The sequence below is a fragment of the Anomaloglossus baeobatrachus genome, chromosome 2 (genome assembly GCF_048569485.1).
Source record: "Anomaloglossus baeobatrachus isolate aAnoBae1 chromosome 2, aAnoBae1.hap1, whole genome shotgun sequence".
NCBI classification, from domain to species: domain Eukaryota; kingdom Metazoa; phylum Chordata; class Amphibia; order Anura; family Aromobatidae; genus Anomaloglossus; species Anomaloglossus baeobatrachus.
This window is the reverse complement of record NC_134354.1, coordinates 781,249,395-781,269,919: the sequence shown is the minus strand read 5'-3', so window position 1 is coordinate 781,269,919 and position 20,525 is coordinate 781,249,395. Positions and strand designations below refer to the sequence as shown.

Genomic DNA, 20,525 nt, shown 5'->3' with positions numbered 1-20,525 from the left:
TTCTTTTCTACAAATTGTGGCCTCCCGTGGATCCTTGGGACCTTAACTGGCGTTTAGACGCTCTACAGGGCTCTCCCTTTAAACCATTCAGGACAGTCCTTTTCCCTTTCTTCCCTGGATGGTTACTTTTCTGGTGACTATGACTTCCATCAGATAAGTCTCAAAACTAGTAACCCTGTCTTGTTACTCCCTTCACCACCACCAGGGCAGGTGGTCGTACGTCCGGTTCCTTCCTTACGAAGTGGTGTCCTTTTTCACGTCAACAAGGAAATCATTCTCCTTCATTCTCTTTACCCTTCTCATCCTTTTGAGCGGTTCCTTAAAATTCAGGACCTGGTTAGAGCAATGCGTCTCTATCTATGTAGGAAAACTTCTTTCGACGCTCCGATCCTTTGTTAGTGATTCTTGAAGGTCATCGTAGAAGTCTTCCCACCTCAGAGGCTACTATTGCCTGTTGGATCTACTCAGCCATTCTGGAAGGTTTTTGGGCAAAGGACAGAGTGCCCACATTCGAGGTCACTCCACCCGTGCAATGGGGGCTTCCTGAGCCGTTCGTCATCAGGCCTCTGTTTTGCTGTTATCTGGTCCTCTGTACAAACCTTTTCCAAGTTCTACAGAGTGCACACCTAAGCCTTGACAGAAACGAGCCGGGGTTGGAAGGTTTGCAAGCGGCAGTGGCCGGGGTTCTGACCTCAGAAATAGGCCCTCTAGGTCTATTTCTTCCCACCCTAGGGGAATGCTTTGGGCCATCCCATGGTTTCCTTTGTCCCCCAATTATGCAATGGAGAAAAGAAGATCTTGGGTACTAGCCATGAAATCTCTTGCTCATAGCCTTAGTTGGGGGACATGGCTCCAGCCCTTCTTTGTGCCTCTGGTGGGCCAGTGTTGGGATTATTCTATGTTGCTTATTTTTTCGCGCTAATGATTAGCCCGGTTCCAGTAGGTCGGTGTAACCTACCGAATAGGTAAATGTTTTGCTTTGTATCAGCGGTCAGCAGCATACCCCCACGTTTCCTGTATCCCAGAATGAAAAGTATACGGTGAGTACCCAAAATCTACTTTTGCCTTCTGCTGCTTATTCAGTTTCTGTACAGAACAGTGAATGTTGGGAGTTGGCCTTTATCCCAGGAAATTTAATGGGGTTGTCCAAAATAAAATTTACTTAAATAGTAATTTATGCAAATTGCTAATCACAGATGCCCAAATTTTTAGGTATGCCCTCCCGGCTCTGGACTCCACTCCAGGTTGTGCTCCCCTCAGTGTAATGCTCTCTGTGAAGGCAGGCTGGCTTACTTGTCATTTCATTAACTAATCTAGTCTTTCTCTGTGTGCGAAGGTGGATTGCTGCTCATTCCAATAGCTAAGCCAGCCCCCTCCTGTCTGTGAATGGGGCCAAGTGGCTGCTCATTCCAATAGCTAAGCCAGCCCTCTCCTGCCTGTAAACGGGCCTTAGTGGCTGCTCACACGAATAGCTAAGCCAGCCCCTCCTGTCTCTGAATGGGGTTTAGTGGCTGCTCATTCCAATATCTAAGCCAGCCCCCTTCCGTCTGTGAATGGGGCTTAGTGGCTGCTCATTACATTAGCTAAACCAGCCCCCTTCTGTCTGTGAATGGGGTTTAGTGGCTGCTCATTACATTAGCTAAGCCAGCCTCCTCCTGTCTGTGAATGGGGCTTAGTGGCTTCTCATTACAATAAGTAAGGCAGTCTCCATCTGTGCTTCAAAGAAGGGGGCTGGCTTAGCTACTGAATGAGGCAGCACCCTTATCTCTGTGAAAAGTGGCTGGCCATTACAATAGTTAGCCAGCCCCCTCCTGTCTGTGATTGGGGCTTAGTGGCTGCTCATTCAAATAGCTAAGGCAGGTTCCTTCATCTTTGTGTCAGAGAAAGGGGCTGGCAAAGCTAATGAAATGAGCCAGCCTCCTTCTCTGTATGTGAATGGTGCTGAGTGGCTGGTCATTCTAATAGGTACGCCAGCCCCCTCCTTTGTGTAAATGGGGATGAGTGGCTTGTCATTTTAATATCTAAGCCAGCCAACTCCTTTATCTATGCGTCAGAGAAGGGGGCTGGCTTAGCTAATAAAATGAGCCAGCCCCCTTCATACGCAGGTCTGAAGATGACACGGGACACTAAAGATGGATCTGAATGCAGCTCTGGATGTGACTGGAGTTTAACGCTTGATGCTCCGGTGAACGTAATGCTTGTAGACCTAAGACTTCTCCTCCTCTTCACATTAATTATCACCTCTCTGAAAATTGGGGATTTTGGTGTCCTGAGCTGTCGAGTTGCATGTCACCCACTTTCATACATCTCTCATCATAGTTGACAATCGGGCAGTGGTTATCAGTCCTGTACATTCCTCTTATTACATGCAGATGTAATCCAAGCCCCCACCCCGTGATCCACCAGGACCCCCCAGCTATCCCCAGGGCCGGCCATTCTACTCTATTCATTATTGCCCTTTTATTCTTCAGTGAAGGAGAAGGTGGATTGTAAGCCCCGCCAGGCGACTATTGACCTCAGTCAGATGGCCGTTCCCATCCAGATGGCCCCTGATAAGCACCAGGCTGAAGGTGCTTCCATCGCTGTGGTGGAGTCAGAATTGGTGGCAGAATACATTTCTACAGGTAGGGGGCGCAACCAGTCATGTTAATGTCCTGTAATAAGGCGACCAGTCCCATGACCACTGCTGTGATTGTCAGGTAGTAACCACATCTAGCTGCTACGAGAACACTACAACCTCCAACATGACCCCACCTCTGAATATGACCATGTAGGACACTACAACCCCATCATGGACCAGCCTCTACACGTTACTAGGATTTATTGTTGGAGTGCCATTGACTCCATGGGACTGTACATGGAATGGATGAGGGGTTACGGTACATAAAAGTATGAATTATGAGTAGACTAACAATGAGGGTCCTGCCTTCAAGGTCTCATACTCTACAGGATAGTGGGGAGGGGACAGTAGGTGTGGGGGCATTGACTTCAGCTCCGGTGGTGGTGAGGAGGCAGTGGGGTTACTGCAATTTGTAGCCTTCTTGGAGATGAGTTTTCAGGTTCCATCAGAAGGTTCCGAATGTGGCGAATAATTAAGACGTGATGGGGACAGAATTTCAAAGAATGGGGGATATTCGGGAGAAGTCTTGGGGATGATTTGGTGAGGAACGTACAAGTGTGGAGGAGAGGCGGAGGTCTTGGGAGGACCAAAGATTAGCTCGGAGATAGATTATGGACGGCCTATAAGTTCAGTGTTAGCAGTTTGAACTGTACACTTTGGGAAGTTGGAAGCCAATGGAGGGATTTGTAGAGGGTAAAAATGGAACAGTAACCAGGATAAAGGTGGGTCAGTCAGGCTGCAGAGTTAAGAACAGACTGGAGAGGTGGGAGAGTGTTAGAAGGAAGGTCACAGAGCAGGATGTTGCAGTAGTCAAGGTGGGAAATGATCAGTCAAGAACAAACATTTTAGGAGCTTCAGGGTTGAGGAAAGGACAGATTCTGGAAATATTTTAGAGTTGAAGGTGGTTAGAGCTTGGCTATGAGGTGTAATAGAGAAGGCACAGCCAAGGGTTACGCCGAGGCAGTGGAAGTCCGGCACAAGGGAAAACCTGATGTCCTTTATTGTTGTAGGTAGATCGGGTGGAAGAGTTTGGTGCAATGGAGGAAAGATGATGGTTTTGGTAGAAAGGGTGGAGGAGTTAGGTGAGCTGGAGGAAAGATGATGGCTTTGGTAGATCAGGTGGAGGAGTTAGGTGAGCTGGAGGAAAGATGATGGTTTTGATCGGGTGGAGGAGCAAGGTGAGATGGAGGAAAGAAGATGGTTTGGGTTTTGTCCTCAAATGAGCTTTAGGAAGCGAAAGGAGAAGGAGAATTTGGTCAATAGACACTCCGGGATTCTGTACAGCAGAAAGGTGACGTTGGGTTAGAGAGTTAGATCTGAGTGTCATCAGCATAATAGTTGCTTTGAGTAGTCCCAGGCCAAAAGTATTAGTGGAGAAGAGTAAAGGCCCCGTCACACTAAGCAACATCGCTAGCAACATCGCTGCTAACGAACAACTTTTGTGACGTTGCTAGTGATGTCGCTGTGTGTGACATCCAGCAACAACCTGGCCCCTGCTGTGAGGTCGTTGGTTGTTGCTGAATGTCCTGGGCCATTTTTTAGTTGTTGCTGTCCCGCTGTGAAGCACAGATCGCTGTGTGTGACAGCGAGACAGCAACAACTAAATGTGCAGGCAGCAGGAGCCGGCTTCTGCGGAGGCTGGTAACCAATGTAAACATCGGGTAACCAAGAAGCCCTGTCCTTGGTTACCCGATATTTACCTTTGTTACCAGCCTCCGCCGCTCTCACTGTCAGTGCCGGCTCCTGCTCTGTGCACATGTAGCTGCAGCACACATCGGGTAATTAACCCGATGTGTGCTGTAACTAGGAGAGCAAGGAGCCAGCGCTAAGCATTGTGCGCTGCTCCCTGCTCTATGCACATTTAGCTGCAGCACACATCGGGTTAATTAACCCGATGTGTGCTGTAACTAGGAGAGCAAGGAGCCAGCGCTAAGCATTGTGCGCTGCTCCCTGCTCTGTGCACATGTAGCTGCAGCACACATCGGGTTAATTAACCCGATGTGTGCTGTAACGAGGAGAGCAAGGAGCCAGCGCTAAGCATTGTGCGCTGCTCCCTGCTCTCTGCACATTTAGCTGCAGCACACATCGGGTTAATTAACCCGATGTGTGCTGTAACTAGGAGAGCAGGGAGCCAGCGCTCAGTGTGCGCTGCTCTCTGCACGTGTAGCTGCGTGCGGTGGTAACCAAGGTAAATATCGGGTTGGTTACCCGATATTTACCTTAGTTACCAAGCGCAGCATCTTCCACGCGGCGCTGGGGGCTTGTCACTGGTTGCTGGTGAGCTCACCAGCAACTTGTGTAGCGACGCTCCAGCGATCCCTGCCAGGTCAGGTTGCTGGTGGGATCGCTGGAGCGTCGCAGTGTGACATCTCACCAGCAACCTCCTAGCAACTTACCAGCGATCCCTATCGTTGTTGGGATCGCTGGTAAGTTGCTTAGTGTGACTGGACCTTAAGGTTCCTAGGACAGAGCATTGAGGAACACCGACCAAGAGAGGGTGGGGTGAGGAGGTAGTGGGAGATGCTAAATATGCAGATAGTGAAGTATGAGGAAATCCAGGAGAGTGAAAGGTCTCTGACATAAAGGAAGAGAGGATCTCTAGTAGGAAGGAGAGGTCAGCAGTGGCAAAGGCAGAAGACTGGTCTAGAAGGAGCACAATGTAATGTAGAAGGCAGGGGACACGTCTAGGAGGAGGAGCACAGAGTAATGTAGAAGGCAGAGGACAGGTTTAAGAGGAGGAGCACAGAGTAATGTAGAAGGCAGAGGACAGGTCTAGGCGGAGGAGCACAGAGTAATGTAGAAGGCAGAGGACAGGTCCAGGAGGAGGAGCGCAGGGTAATGTAGAAGGCAGAGGACAGGTCCAGGAGGAGGAGCGCAGGGTAATGTAGAAGGCAGAGGACAGGTCCAGGAGGAGGAGCGCAGGGTAATGTAGAAGGCAGAGGACAGGTCCAGGAGGAGGAGCGCAGGGTAATGTAGAAGGCAGAGGACAGGTCCAGGAGGAGGGGCGCAGGGTAATGTAGAAGGCAGAGGACAGGTCCAGGAGGAGGGGCGCAGGGTAATGTAGAAGGCAGAGTACAGGTCCAGGAGGAGGGGCGCAGGGTAATGTAGAAGGCAGAGGACAGGTCCAGGAGGAGGGGCGCAGGGTAATGTAGAAGGCAGAGGACAGGTCCAGGAGGAGGGGCGCAGGGTAATGTAAAAGGCAGAGGACAGGTCCAGGAGGAGGGGCGCAGGGTAATGTAGAAGGCAGAGGACAGGTCCAGGAAGAGGAGCGCGGTGTAATGTAGAAGGCAGAGGACAGGTCCAGGAGGAGGAGCGCAGAATAATGTAGAAGGCAGAGGACAGGTCCAGGAGGAGGAGCGCAGGGTAATGTAGAAGGCAGAGGACAGGTCCAGGAGGAGGGGCGCAGGGTAATGTAGAAGGCAGAGGGCAGGTCCAGGAGGAGGAGCGCAGAATAATGTAGAAGGCAGAGGATAGGTCCAGGAGGAGGAGCGCAGGGTAATGTAGAAGGCAGAGGACAGGTCCAGGAGGAGGAGCACAGAGTAATGTAGAAGGCAGAGGACAGGTCCAGGAGGAGGAGCGCGGTGTAATGTAGAAGGCAGAGGACAGGTGCAGGAGGAGGAGCGCAGGGTAATGTAGAAGGCAGAGGACAGGTCTAGGAGGAGGAGCGCAGGGTAAGAAGGCAGAGGACAGGTCCAGGAGGAGGAGCACAGAGGACAGGTCCAGGAGGAGGAGCGCAGGGTAATGTAGAAGGCAGAGGATTGGTCCAGGAGGAGGAGCGCAGGGTAATGTAGAAGGCAGAGGACTGGTCCAGGAGGAGGAGCGCAGGGTAATGTAGAAGGCAGAGGACTGGTCCAGGAGGAGGAGCGCAAGGTAATTAAAAAGGCAGAGGACAGGTGCAGGAGGAGGAGCGCAGAATAATGTAGAAGACAGAGGACTGGTCCAGGAGGAGGAGTACAGAGTAATGTAGAAGGCAGAGGACAGGTCCAGGAGGAGCGCAGGGTAATGTAGAAGGCAGAGGACAGGTGCAGGAGGAGGAGCGCAGAATAATGTAGAAGGCAGAGGACAGGTCCAGGAGGAGGAGCACAGAGGACAGGTCCAGGAGGAGCAGCGTAGGGTAATGTAGAAGGCAGAGGACTGGTCCAGGAGGAGGAGCGCAAGGTAATGTAGAAGGCAGAGGACTGGTCCAGGAGGAGGAGCGCAGGGTAATGTAGAAGGCAGAGGACTGGTCCAGGAGGAGGAGCGCAAGGTAATGTAGAAGGCAGAGGACTGGTCCAGGAGGAGGAGCGCAGGGTAATGTAGAAGGCAGAGGACAGGTCTAGGAGGAGGAGCACAGAGTAATGTAGAAGGCAGAGGACAGGTCTAGGAGGAGGAGCGCAGGGTAATGTAGAAGGCAGAGGACAGGTCTAGGAGGAGGAGCGCAGGGTAATGTAGAAGGCAGAGGACAGGTCTAGGAGGAGGAGCACAGAGTAATGTAGAAGGCAGAGGACAGGTCTAGGAGGAGGAGCACAGAGTAATGTAGAAGGCAGAGGACAGGTCCAGGAGGAGGAGCGCAGGGTAATGTAGAAGGCAGAGGACAGGTCTAGGAGGAGGAGCGCAGAGGACAGGTTCAGGAGGAGGAGCGCAGGGTAATGTAGAAGGCAGAGGACAGGTCTAGGAGGAGGAGCGCAGGGTAATGTAGAAGGCAGAGGACAGGTCTAGGAGGAGGAGCGCAGGGTATTGTAGAAGGCAGAGGACAGGTCCAGGAGGAGGAGCGCAGGGTAATGTAGAAGGCAGAGGACAGGTCCAGGAGGAGGAGCGCAGGGTAATGTAGAAGGCAGAGGACAGGTCCAGGAGGAGGAGCACAGAGGACAGGTACAGGAGGAGGAGCGCAAGGTAATGTAGAAGGCAGAGGACAGGTCCAGGAGGAGCAGCGCAGGGTAATGTAGAAGGCAGAGGACAGGTCCAGGAGGAGGAGCGCAGGGTAATGTAGAGGGCAGAGGACAGGTCCAGGAGGAGGAGTGCAGGGTAATGTAGAAGGCAGAGGATAGGTCCAGGAGGAGGAGCGCAGGGTAATGTAGAAGGCAGAGGACAGGTCCAGGAGGAGGAGCACAGAGTAATGTAGAAGGCAGAGGACAGGTCCAGGAGGAGGAGCGCAGGGTAATGTAGAAGGCAGAGGACAGGTCCAGGAGGAGGAGCACAGAGTAATTAAGAAGGCAGAGGACAGGTGCAGGAGGAGGAGCGCAGAATAATGTAGAAGGCAGAGGACAGGTCCAGGAGGAGGAGCACAGAGGACAGGTCCAGGAGGAGGAGCGCAGGGTAATGTAGAAGGCAGAGGACTGGTCCAGGAGGAGGAGCGCAAGGTAATGTAGAAGGCAGAGGACTGGTCCAGGAGGAGGAGCGCAGGGTAATGTAGAAGGCAGAGGACTGGTCCAGGAGGAGGCGCACAGAGTAATGTAGAAGGCAGAGGACAGGTCCAGGAGGAGGAGCACAGAGGACAGGTCCAGGAGGAGGAGCGCAGGGTAATGTAGAAGGCAGAGGACTGGTCCAGGAGGCGGAGCGCAGGGTAATGTAGAAGGCAGAGGACTGGTCCAGGAGGAGGAGCACAGAGGACAGGTCCAGGAGGAGGAGCACAGAGTAATGTAGAAGGCAGAGGACAGGTCCAGGAGGAGGAGCGCAGAATAATGTAGAAGGCAGAGGATAGGTCCAGGAGGAGGAGCGCAGGGTAATGTAGAAGGCAGAGGACAGGTCCAGGAGGAGGAGCACAGAGTAATGTAGAAGGCAGAGGACAGGACCAGGAGGAGGAGCGCAGGGTAATGTACAAGGCAGAGGACAGGTCCAGGAGGAGAAGCACAGGGTAATGTAGAAGGCAGAGGACAGGTCCAGGAGGAGGAGCGCAGGGTAATGTAGAAGGCAGAGGACAGGTCCAGGAGGAGGAGCGCAGGGTAATGTAGAAGGCAGAGGACAGGTCCAGGAGGAGGAGCGCAGGGTAATGTAGAAGGCAGAGGACAGGTCCAGGAGGAGAAGCACAGGGTAATGTAGAAGGCAGAGGACAGGTCTAGGAGGAGGAGCACAGAGTAATGTAGAAGGCAGAGGACAGGTCTAGGAGGAGGAGCACAGAGTAATGTAGAAGGCAGAGGACAGGTCCAGGAGGAGGAGCACAGAGTAATATAGAAGGCAGAGGACAGGTCTAGGAGGAGGAGCACAGAGTAATGTAGAAGGCAGAGGACAGGTCTAGGAGGAGGAGCACAGAGTAATGTAGAAGGCAGAGGACAGGTCTAGGAGGAGGAGCACAGAGTAATGTAGAAGGCAGAGGACAGGTCCAGGAGGAGGAGCGCAGGGTAATGTAGAAGGCAGAGGACAGGTTCAGGAGGAGGAGCGCAGGGTAATGTAGAAGGCAGAGGACAGGTCTAGGAGGAGGAGCGCAGGGTAATGTAGAAGGCAGAGGACAGGTCTAGGAGGAGGAGCGCAGGGTAATGTAGAAGGCAGAGGACAGGTCTAGGAGGAGGAGCGCAGGGTAATGTAGAAGGCAGAGGACAGGTCCAGGAGGAGGAGCGCAGGGTAATGTAGAAGGCAGAGGACAGGTCCAGGAGGAGGAGCGCAGGGTAATGTAGAAGGCAGAGGACAGGTCCAGGAGGAGGAGCGCAGGGTAATGTAGAAGGCAGAGGACAGGTCCAGGAGGAGGAGCGCAGGGTAATGTAGAAGGCAGAGGACAGGTCTAGGAGGTGGAGCGCAGGGTAATGTAGAAGGCAGAGGACAGGTCCAGGAGGAGGAGCGCAAGGTAATGTAGAAGGCAGAGGACAGGTCCAGGAGGAGGAGTGCAGGGTAATGTAGAGGGCAGAGGACAGGTCCAGGAGGAGGAGCGCAGGGTAATGTAGAAGGCAGAGGATAGGTCCAGGAGGAGGAGCGCAGGGTAATGTAGAAGGCAGAGGACAGGTCTAGGAGGTGGAGCGCAGGGTAATGTAGAAGGCAGAGGACAGGTCCAGGAGGAGGAGCGCAGGGTAATGTAGAAGGCAGAGGACAGGTCCAGGAGGAGGAGCACAGAGTAATGTAGAAGGCAGAGGACAGGTCCAGGAGGAGGAGCGCAGGGTAATGTAGAAGGCAGAGGACAGGTCCAGGAGGAGGAGCACAGAGGACAGGTCCAGGAGGAGGAGCGCAGGGTAATGTAGAAGGCAGAGGACAGGTCCAGGAGGAGGAGCGCAGGGTAATGTAGAAGGCAGAGGACAGGTCCAGGAGGAGGAGCACAGAGGACAGGTCCAGGAGGAGGAGCGCAGGGTAATGTAGAAGGCAGAGGACAGGTCCAGGAGGAGGAGTGCAGGGTAATGTAGAAGGCAGAGGACAGGTCCAGGAGGAGGAGCGCAGGGTAATGTAGAAGGTAGAGGACAGGTCCAGGAGGAGGAGCGCAAGGTAATGTAGAAGGCAGAGGACAGGTCCAGGAGGAGGAGCGCAAGGTAATGTAGAAGGCAGAGGACAGGTCCAGGAGGAGGAGCGCAGGGTAATGTAGAAGGCAGAGGACAGGTCCAGGAGGAGGAGCGCAGGGTAATGTAGAAGGCAGAGGACAGGTCCAGGAGGAGGAGCGCAGGGTAATGTAGAAGGCAGAGGACAGGTCCAGGAGGAGGAGTGCAGGGTAATGTAGAAGGCAGAGGACAGGTCCAGGAGGAGGAGCGCAGGGTAATGTAGAAGGCAGAGGACGGGTCCAGGAGGAGGAACACAGAGGACAGGTCCAGGAGGAGGAGCGCAGGGTAATGTAGAAGGCAGAGGACAGGTCAACAGGACACAGATGAGAAAGGACCATAATACAATTCTGTTTTATTAAATAAATAGAACACTACAACCCCCATCATGCCCTGACCATGGGGTATTATCATAATGCAAGCCTTATACTCACTCTTCGGTCAGTATAACCCCCATCATCACTGGACCACATATATAATGCACAATATTGGACACTACAACTCCCAGTATGATCAGCCTGCTGGACGCGGCTGTGATACAGCTCTGCATATGACAGTACAACCCTCAGCATTCACACTATACAAGTCCTGTATAATGTGTACATAGGGCCTGTTGGGGGTTGTAGTGTCCTGACGGCCAGACGTATCATACAATTCTATCATGCTATGTACATAGTGACCCGACCTCTGGACAGGGCTCGAATACCGATCTCATATCCTTTACTCATAGGACACTACAACCCCCAACATCACCGTAATACAGTCCTGTTATGCTACATACATAGACTACAACCCCCAACATCACCCGACCACCTGACAGGATCATTGTGCTTCTATCCCATTTCTGTGACCGCTGCTGCCCATCATGACGCCGCCTCCTTCTGTCCATGTCATCCCCTATCCTTTAGGCGGTGCGGTGGGCTATGGACTGAGAGGTGTGACGTCTGCCGCTCCTCGTCACTCGCCCCACTGCAGACAAAATCCACACACCTGAGCCCCAGCAATAAACTGCGGGGAACAAGGCAGCTAGTGCTCACCCCCCTGCAGCGCCTCCACAGGGGAATGAGAGCATTACACCGGCCATTCATTATCCATCACCTGGCCATGTATTTGTAAACCAGACAACATTTGAAACTTATTAATGAAAGTGTCTGACGTCAAGCTTGCTGACTTTTTCCAATAGCAACCAGTCATATTGTGAGCGCTGCTCTGCAGTAACTGTGGATCAGTAATGTATGTACACAGTGACTGCACTAGCAGAATGAGTGCAGCTCTGGAGTATAATACAGGAGGTAACTCAGGATCAGTAATGTAATGTATGTACACAGTGACTGCACCAGCAGAATAGTGAGTGCAGCTCTGGAGTATAATACAGGAGGTAACTCTGGATCAGTAATGTATGTACACAGTGACTGCACCAGCAGAATAGTGAGTGCAGCTCTGGAGTATAATACAGGTGGTAACTCAGGATCAGTAATGTAATGTATGTACACAGTTACTGCAGAATAGTGAGTGCAGCTCTGGAGTATAATACATAAGTAACATATGGACATAGTGATTGGACTTTCTCTAGATTTTCAGTGTTGTTCTGTGGTTATAGATGTCTGGTGTCGGTGCAGTCTTTGCTTTGTTGTGTTGCCGTCCTCCCCGTTTATCCTGCCCACTTCCAGTAATCCCGTGGCTGGCGTCCCGTGGCCTCACGTTGGGTCATTCCTGTGGTCGCTCCTCTCAGGGGTCCCTTATAACTAATATAATGGAATGAGTCAGTGGGAAATGTGTTTTCTTTATCGTTCCTATGGGAGACCCAGACATTGGGTGTATAGCTTCTGCCTCCGGAGGACACACAAAGTACTACACTAAAAAGTGTAGCTCCTCCCTCCGAGCATATACACCCCCTGGAGAACCAGATCTAGCCAGTTCATTGCTTTGTGTTCAGGAGGCATACATCCACACATGCATTCTCATCTGATTTTTCATTTTTGGAAAGATTTTGAAGAAAAGCGGGTCCTCTGGACCCCCGGCATGTCCCTTCTCACCCCACTGTGTCGGCGGTGCTGTTAAGGTTGATTCCAGGGCTGGAGCCTTACATGCCGCGCTCCTTCACCATCCCTCGGGCTCTGGCTTGAAGTGGGAGCCAGCACGGTTCTCCATGCTTTGCAGGAGACCGGTCTCCATCCGCAGCCCTTCAGGATCCTGCTGGACGGAGCACTCATCCCCAGAGACATGGCCCTGTGTCTCAGCAAGCGAAGTACCTGAGACGTTTATATTCTGGGGGTCCCTGTACTTTATTATGGTGGGAGAGTGTGCTGAGTGAGTTTTCTGACATTTCCGGCCGGTTCTCTGGCTGTCGCCTGAGAACCGCGCCGAGGGTGCCTGCGCGCCGGCCGCACCGCTCAAATTTAGGCCCCGGCTTCGCCGGAGGCCTACTTTCGGTTTCACTGCCCTCATGTCATTCATGCAGAGGGACAGCGCGGCTCCGCCCAGCGGCCGTTCTGCACAGGGGAGGGACACTCCTCACTGAGTACATGTCTCCTCCCCTGCAAGTCTCTTTGGCCCTCCAGATCCCGCTCTCAGAGCAGGTCCCGCCCCCTCTCCTCGCTCCGGCGCCATTTTATCAGCGTTTTCTCTGCAATCCGCACTGGCTGCAGCATCCCTGCTGAGGTGCTTGGGGGTCCGGGCTTCGGGATCTGGAGGGCACACAACACCGCTTCAGCGGTCTGGTAAGCCACAACCTCTGGTTGTGGGCCTCTGTATATACTCTCTGGGGGTCACTCTGGCAGAGCCCCCACTTCAGCAGCATGTCTCACACGAGGAGCAAGGCTCCAAAGCTATATTCAGTATACACTGCATGTAAGCTCCTACTGCATGAACTGAGCACCTATCCACATTGTGATGCCTGCTCTAACCTGACGATGCCTCAGCCTGGAATCGCACCCACAGTGGTCCCTCCGGCTGCTCCGGTCGCTGAACCCCCGGCTTGGGTAGAATCCTTCTCTAGGTCAATCTCCCAGTCTTTTGCCGACTCCATGGGACAGCTGTCCTGGACTTTGCTGAACATGCATCAGCCCCTTTCTCAGGGTGCCTCTGCTGCTAGGGCTCTCTCAGCGGAGCTCACAGAGGATTCATCATCTGGTCCCAGACCCCGTCCTCCTAAAAGGAGACGCAGGGCTCCCTCTCCTTCCTCGTCCCGCGGCTCTGTTTCAGAAGCTGACTCGCAGGACGAGGAGGATGCCTTTACTGGGGGCTCGGAGGCTACCTCCATGTGCCCCATTGATCTGTCCGAAAGTGACTCAGATGTTAGTGATTTGATTGCGTCCATTAATTCTGTACTGGACCTCAATCCGCCAGTATCAGAGGAGCAACCCTCTCTGGCAGAAAAGCACCAGTTTACCTTGCCTAAGAGGACAAGGAGTGTGTTCTTTAACCACTCCAGTTTTCAGGCCACTGTGACCAAGCCTAGGGCCTGTCCTGACAAACGCTTCCCAAAGCGTGGTTCTGATGACCGTTTTCCCTTTCCACCTGAGGTGGTCAAGGAGTGGGCTCATTCACCAAAGGTAGACCCCCCGGTGTCTAGACTCTCAGCCCGGACCGGCTGATGGCACCTCTCTTAAGGATTCCACTGACCGCCAGGTTGACCTTCTGGCCAAATCTGTATATGAGGCGGCAGGGGCCTCGTTCTCCCCATCTTTTGCAGCAGTGTGGGCTCTCAAAGCCATCTCTGCTTCTCTGGAGGAGATGCATTCCCTCACCAGGGAATCTATGCCTGAAATGGTTGCCTTAACTTCCCAGGCTTCAGCCTTTTCATCCTACGCCATGTCTGCCATGCTGGAGGCTTCTCACCGCACTGCGGTGGCTTCGTCTAATTCTCTCGCTATCCGCAGGATCTTGTGGCTTCGAGAGTGGAAGGCAGATGCTTCTTCAAAGAAGTACCTTGCTGGGCTCCCTTTTACTGGGTCCAGGCTATTCGGTGAACAACTGGATGAAATTATTAAGGAAGCTACTGGCGGGAAGAGTACTTCCATGCCACAAACCAAAACCAGAAAACCTGTCCAGGGTAGGAACCAGTCGAGGTTTCGTTCCTTTCGTTCCTCCAACTGGTCGTCCTCGAAGCCCTCGGCCTCGTCCACTAACTCAGCCAAGGACCAGAAATCCAACTGGCGCCCAAAAGCGCGTCCACAGAAGACCGCAGGAGCTGCTGCCACTAAGGCAGCCTCCTCTTGACTATCTGTCCGCGCCAGCAACGTCCTTAGTCGGTGGCAGGCTCTCCCACTTTGGCGACGTGTGGTTTCAACACGTCTCCGATCAGTGGGTGCGGGATATCATCTCCCACGGCTACAGGATAGAATTCTCTTCCAGCCCGCCAAACAGATTTTTTCTGTCAACTCCCCCCTGCTCCAAGGCCGCCGCCTTCTCTCAGGCCGTGGCATCCTTGCAGGCCAACGGAGTAATTGTACCGGTTCCCGCCCGGGAACGGTTCAGAGGTTTCTACTCAAATCTCTTCCTAGTCCCCAAAAAGGACAGTTCCTTCCGGCCCATCCTGGATCTCAAGCTTCTCAACAAGCATGTTCAGGTGCGGCATTTTCGCATGGAGTCTCTGCGATCAGTCATTGCCTCAATGACCCAAGGGGATTTCCTGGCATCCATCGACATCAGAGATGCCTATCTGCATGTGCCAATTGCAGTTTCACACCAGCGTTGGCTACGTTTTGCAATCGGAGAGGAACATTTCCAATTCGTGGCTCTCCCCTTCGGGTTAGCCACGGCCCCTCGGGTATTCACCAAGGTCATGGCAGCAGTGGTTGCGGTTCTGCACCTCCAGGGGTTGGCAGTGATTCCTTACCTGGACGACCTTCTAGTCAAGGCTCCATGCAGCGCAGACTGTCAGCGGAGTGTCTCGCTCACGCTCGCCACTCTAGCTCAATTCGGGTGGCTTGTCAATCTGCCCAAATCCACTCTGACTCCGACCCAGAGGCTCACGTACCTAGGGATGCAGTTCGAGACGCTGCCGGCACTTGTGAAGTTGCCCTTAATCAAACAGCAGTCCCTCCAACTGGCGGTGCGCTCTCTGCTGAGGCCCCGCCGTCATTCCATCAGGCACCTAATGCAGGTGCTGGGTCAGATGGTGGCGTCGATGGAGGCTGTTCCCTTTGCCCAGTTCCATCTGCGTCCTCTGCAGCTGGACATTCTCCGCTGTTGGGACAAGCGAACTTCCTCCTTGCACAAGCTAGTGGCTCTGTCGCCACAGACCAGGAGCTCTCTTCAGTGGTGACTTCGGCCCCTCTCTCTGTCTCAGGGGCGCTCCTTCCTGGCCCCGTCCTGGGTGATCCTCACCACGGATGCCAGTCTATCCGGCTGGGGAGCGGTATGTCTCCACCACCGAGCGCAGGGCACTTGGACTCCGTCCGAGTCAGCCCTCTCGATCAATGTGGTGGAAACCAGAGCTGTGCTTCTAGCTCTCCTAGCCTTTCACCACCTGTTGGCGGGCAAGCACATCCGAGTCCAGTCAGACAACGCGACAGCGGTTGCCTACATCAATCACCAAGGCGGGATACGCAGCCGCCTGGCAATGTTGGAGGTTCAACGCATCCTTCAATGGACGGAGGACTCAAAGTCCACCATATTATTATTATTATTATTATTATTATTATTTATTATTATAGCGCCATTTATTCCATGGCGCTTTACAAGTGAAAGAGGGTATACGTACAACAATCATTAACAGTACAAGACAGACTGGTATAGGAGGAGAGAGGACCCTGCCCGCGAGGGCTCACAGTCTACAGGGAATGGGTGATGGTACCATATCCGCAGTCCACAGCCCAGGCGTGGAAAACTGGGAAGCAGATTATCTCAGCCGTCAAACCGTGGACAGTGGCGAGTGGTCCCTGCATCCGGCAGTGTTTCAGTCAATCTGCCGCAAGTGGGGCACTCCGGAAGTGGACCTAATGGCATCCCGTCACAACAACAAGGTTCCGGTTTACGTGGCTCGCTCCTACGATCCTCAGGCCTTTGCAGCGGACGCTCTGGTTCAAGACTGGTCCCAGTTTCGTCTGTCCTACGTGTTTCCCCCTCTAGCTCTCTTGCCCAGAGTTCTGCGCAAGATCAGAATGGAGGGCCGTCGGGTCATCCTCATTGCTCCGGACTGGCCCAGGCGAGCTTGGTACCCAGACCTGCTCCATCTGTCCGTAGAGGTGCCGTGGCATCTTCCGGACCGTCCAGACCTTCTCTCACAAGGTCCGTTTTTCCGCCAGAATTCTGCGGCTCTCAGATTGACGGCGTGGCTCTTGAGTCCTGGATCTTGACTGCTTCTGGTATTCCTCCTGAAGTCATCTCCACTATGACTCGGGCCCGGAAGTCTTCCTCGGCCAAAATCTATCACAGGACTTGGAGAATTTTCCTGTCCTGGTGTCGCTCTTCCGGCCATGCTCCTTGGCCTTTTTCCTTGCCGACCCTTCTGTCCTTTCTACAGTCCGGTCTTTAGCTAGGACTATCCCTCAATTCCCTCAAGGGACAAGTCTCGGCTCTGTCAGTACTGTTCCAGCGGCGTATCGCCCGGCTGGCTCAAGTGCGCACCTTCATGCAGGGCGCGTCTCACATCATTCCGCCTTACCGGCGGCCCTTGGATCCCTGGGACCTCAATTTGGTCCTCACGGCCTTGCAGAAACCCCCCTTTGAGCCTCTTAGGGAGGTTTCTTTGTTTCGGCTTTCACAGAAAGTGGTCTTTCTAGTGGCCATAACTTCCCTCAGGAGAGTCTCTGATTTGGCTGCGCTCTCTTCGGAGTCTTCTTTTTTGGTTTTTCATCAAGACAAGGTGGTTCTCCGTCCGACTCCGGACTTTCTCCCTAAGGTGGTTTCTCCTTTCCACCTTAACCAGGACATTTCCTTGCCTTCCTTTTGTCCGGCTCCTGTTCATCGCTTTGAAAAAGCGTTGCATACTCTGGATCTGGTGCGGGCGCTCAGGATCTATGTGTCTCGCACCGCTGTTCTTAGGCGGTGCACCTCTCTTTTTGTGCTAACCACAGGTCGGCGTAAGGGCCTCTCTGCTTCTAAGCCGACCTTAGCTCGTTGGATTAGGTCGACCATTTCCGATGCCTACCAGTGTTCTCAGGTGCCTCCCCCGCCGGGGATCAAGGCACACTCGACCAGAGCTGTCGGTGCCTCTTGGGCTTTCAGGCACCAGGCTACGGCTCAGCAAGTCTGTCAGGCTGCCACTTGGACTAGCCTGCACACCTTTTCAAAGCACTACCAAGTGCATGCTCATGCTTCGGCAGATGCGAGCTTGGGCAGACGCATCCTTCAGGCGGCTGTCGCCCATTTGTGAAGTTAGGCTCCGCCTACTTCTCAGTTTTCTGTTTATTCCCACCCATGGACTGCTTTGAGACGTCCCAATGTCTGGGTCTCCCATAGGAACGATAAAGAAAAAGAGAATTTTGTTTACTTACCGTAAATTCTTTTTCTTATAGTTCCGTATTGGGAGGCCCAGCTCCCTCCCTGTTGCCTTTTGGCAGTTTCTTGTTCCACGTGTTATCACCGGCTGTTGTCGTGGACAGAGTCTCCGGTTGTTCCGGTTCTTGCTCTGTCTTTACTTGTGGGTGGCTATTCTCCTTCAGCTTTTGCACTAAACTGGCTAGATCTGGTTCTCCAGGGGGTGTATAAGCTCAGAGGGAGGAGCTACACTTTTTAGTGTAGTACTTTGTGTGTCCTCCGGAGGCAGAAGCTATACACCCAATGTCTGGGTCTCCCAATATGGAACTATAAGAAAAATAATTTACGGTAAGTAAACAAAATTCTCTTTTTCATTTCTCTTATGGCTTTTTGTGGTTCTTCCTGAATTTCTCCAGTTTATAAAATCCTTAGTAACATATGTGAGTAGGGAAGATAATAAAAGGGGGATGGGGGGTGTAGAGAGTAGAGCGACTACAAAGCGTCTTTCTTTGGACCGCCCGTCCGGTCTCATGTTCTGTAGATGGCCTATTCATCTGAGTGGACTCTGTGTAATGCTTCACTTCTCCTGCGGAGGCACTGTATGGAAACTGAATACTTATTGCCGGGACAAACATACGTTTGTGACTGCTCTTTCTTCAGGGGAACCTTCTAACAAGTAGAAATTGTACTAAGTGCCTAAAACATTAAGAACGCATGCGTGAGCCGGCGGTGTGTCTGCGCAGGCTTGAGATTTCTCCTGGCTACGTCGTCGTCCGCATTTTGTCCTTTGACAAAATAGCTCCATGGGCAGCGCATGCGCACACAGACATTCGACGATCTTCAGCACAATGGCGGCACATGGACAACTGATGGTTTTCAACAAAATAGCGCCACAGGAAGCGCATGTGCACGCTGACATCCGATGGTCGTCAGCAAAATCACGCCGGTGGCGGCGCATGCGCATATTAAGATCTCAGGTTGTCAATGAGCCAAGGTCTGAGTCTGCACGTGTGCTGCAATTTTGCCGAAGACTACCAGATGTCGATGTGCTAATTTGTTGAAAACAGGTGTCAATAGCGCTATTTTGCTGAAAACCATTGGATGCCAGCTTGCACATGTGCTGCCTGCGGCGTAATTTTGCTAAAGCCCATCAGTGTGTGCATGTGCCGCACGTTGCGCTATTATGCTGAAAACTGTCAGGTGTAATTGTGTGCGTGTGCCAACTGCAGAGCTATTTTGCTGAAAATCGTCAGGTGTCATTTTGTGCATGCGCCGCCCGCAGAGCTATTTTGCTAAAAACCATCGGGTGTCGTTGTGTGCATGCGCCACCCGCAGAGCTATTTTGTTAAAAACAATCGGTTGTCGTTGTGTGCATGCGCCACCCGCAGAGCTATTTTGCTAAAAACCATCGGGTGTCGTTGTGTGCATGCGCCGCCCGCCCGCAGAGCTATTTTGCTGAAAACCATCAGTTGTCGTTGTGTGCATGCGCCGCCTATAGAACTATTTTGCTGGACACTGTTGGGTGTCATTGTGTGCATGCACCGCTTGCAGAGCAATTTTGCTGAAAACTGTCGGATGTCTGTCTGTGCATGCGCCGCTTGCAGAGCAATTTTGCTGAAAACTGTCGGATGTCTGTCTGTGCATGCGACGCCCGCAGAGAGCCATTTTGCTGAAAACCTTCGGATGTCTGTCTGCGCATGCGCTGCCCATGGTGCCACCTTTTTACGGGCAGTGCTAGCGCAAAATTTAAAAAAGGCTCGTACAAACGTGGAGGGTGTGCAGCTGAGCTGAAGACCCTACCCGCAGTCCCACCCCGATGCACAAAAAGGATATGGCACCAAAACATGTATAATGAATTTAACCCGGACCAGGCTGCGAATTTCTGTGCCGCAGGTATCTATTGAATCCATATGACAGCCGCATTTTATGGCCAGATACTTAATTTAACACATTAAATCGTGATGACCGTCTCTCTATAAAGAGGAAAGTCGACGTTCACTGACGGCAAGCAGAGATTTTGAAAATGAAGAGTTGCCACTTTATTTATTTTCTTTTTCATCCCTACAGGTAAAGCGAGACCCATGGCGTCCACCACCACCGTGAGCTCCGGAGACGTCCCCCTCACGTCTCTCCTCCAGGTCAGCCACCCGTCGCAGCACCACCAGCTGCAGACCTCGCAGTCCTCCCGCGCTCTGCTGCAGCACGTCTCCCAGTCGCAGAGCGCGGCGCAGACGTCCGTGGTGGTAAAATCGCTCCCCGCGTCCTCCAGCGGGGCCATCACTCACATAATGCATCAGGTACGTTCATCAGTGCATGGAAATCCAGGCTTTATGGGGGGGGTAAGTGTTTATCGGGGGCTGTTATATCCAGAACTGCTCTGAGTAGGAAGAGCAGCTCTGGAGCACAAACTGCTGCTCTCACGGGCATGACGATGGGTATGCGCATATTGTGTGATCCCTTTGCTCATACACTTGCAGGCGTTGAGCAGCCACACTGCGTTCAAGAGAACGGAAGAGAGCGTGACGGAGGAGGGCGAAGTGGAAGAAATGGACACGCTGGACCCGCAGACCGGTCTCTTCTACAGATCTGCCCTGGCTCAGAGGCAGCAGAAACAGATCCACCTGCACCAGGAGGGGGCGCACCTCCAGGTGAAGACGGTGCAGTCCCTGCAGACCAAACAGAAGCAGATCATCCAGCTGCAGCCGGAGCAGCTCCAGCACAAGATCCAGCAGACCGCCCAGCTGTCCATCCGCCAGCAGAAGATCACCCCGCTGCAGCAGGAGCACCTCCAGCAGCACACGCAGCGCCACATGCTGCTGAAGGAGCGGCACATCCCCTCACTCTTGTCTCAGCCACAACAGACTGTGGTGCAGGTGCTGGCCGTGAAAACCACACAGCAGCTGCCCAAACTGCAGCAGGTACCCGGCCAGCAGAAGATCTACATGCAGTCCCAGCTCTCCCAGACCCCAATGCACATCCCCTTGTCTGAGAAGCAGCCTGCCAGCCAGGTAAGTGTGCCGGAACGGGGGGCTTAATTCTGGGGTTTAGTG

At 53.0% G+C, this 20,525-nt stretch overlaps 1 protein-coding gene across 5 annotated transcripts in view; it reads left to right on the top strand.

Moving 5' to 3' along the window:
- EMSY (EMSY transcriptional repressor, BRCA2 interacting) overlaps positions 1-20,525 on the top strand; it is a 287,649-nt gene that overhangs the window by 97,071 nt on the left and 170,053 nt on the right. For 4 of the 5 annotated variants that reach the window (XM_075337584.1, XM_075337581.1, XM_075337580.1 and 1 more), the window contains 3 exons: positions 2,472-2,624; positions 19,543-19,772; positions 19,953-20,483. In XM_075337584.1, coding sequence (XP_075193699.1) covers positions 2,472-2,624; positions 19,543-19,772; positions 19,953-20,483 — 914 coding nt within the window. The remainder of the gene's footprint in view (positions 1-2,471; positions 2,625-19,542; positions 19,773-19,952; positions 20,484-20,525) is intronic. The other variant, XM_075337582.1, reaches the window with a different exon arrangement.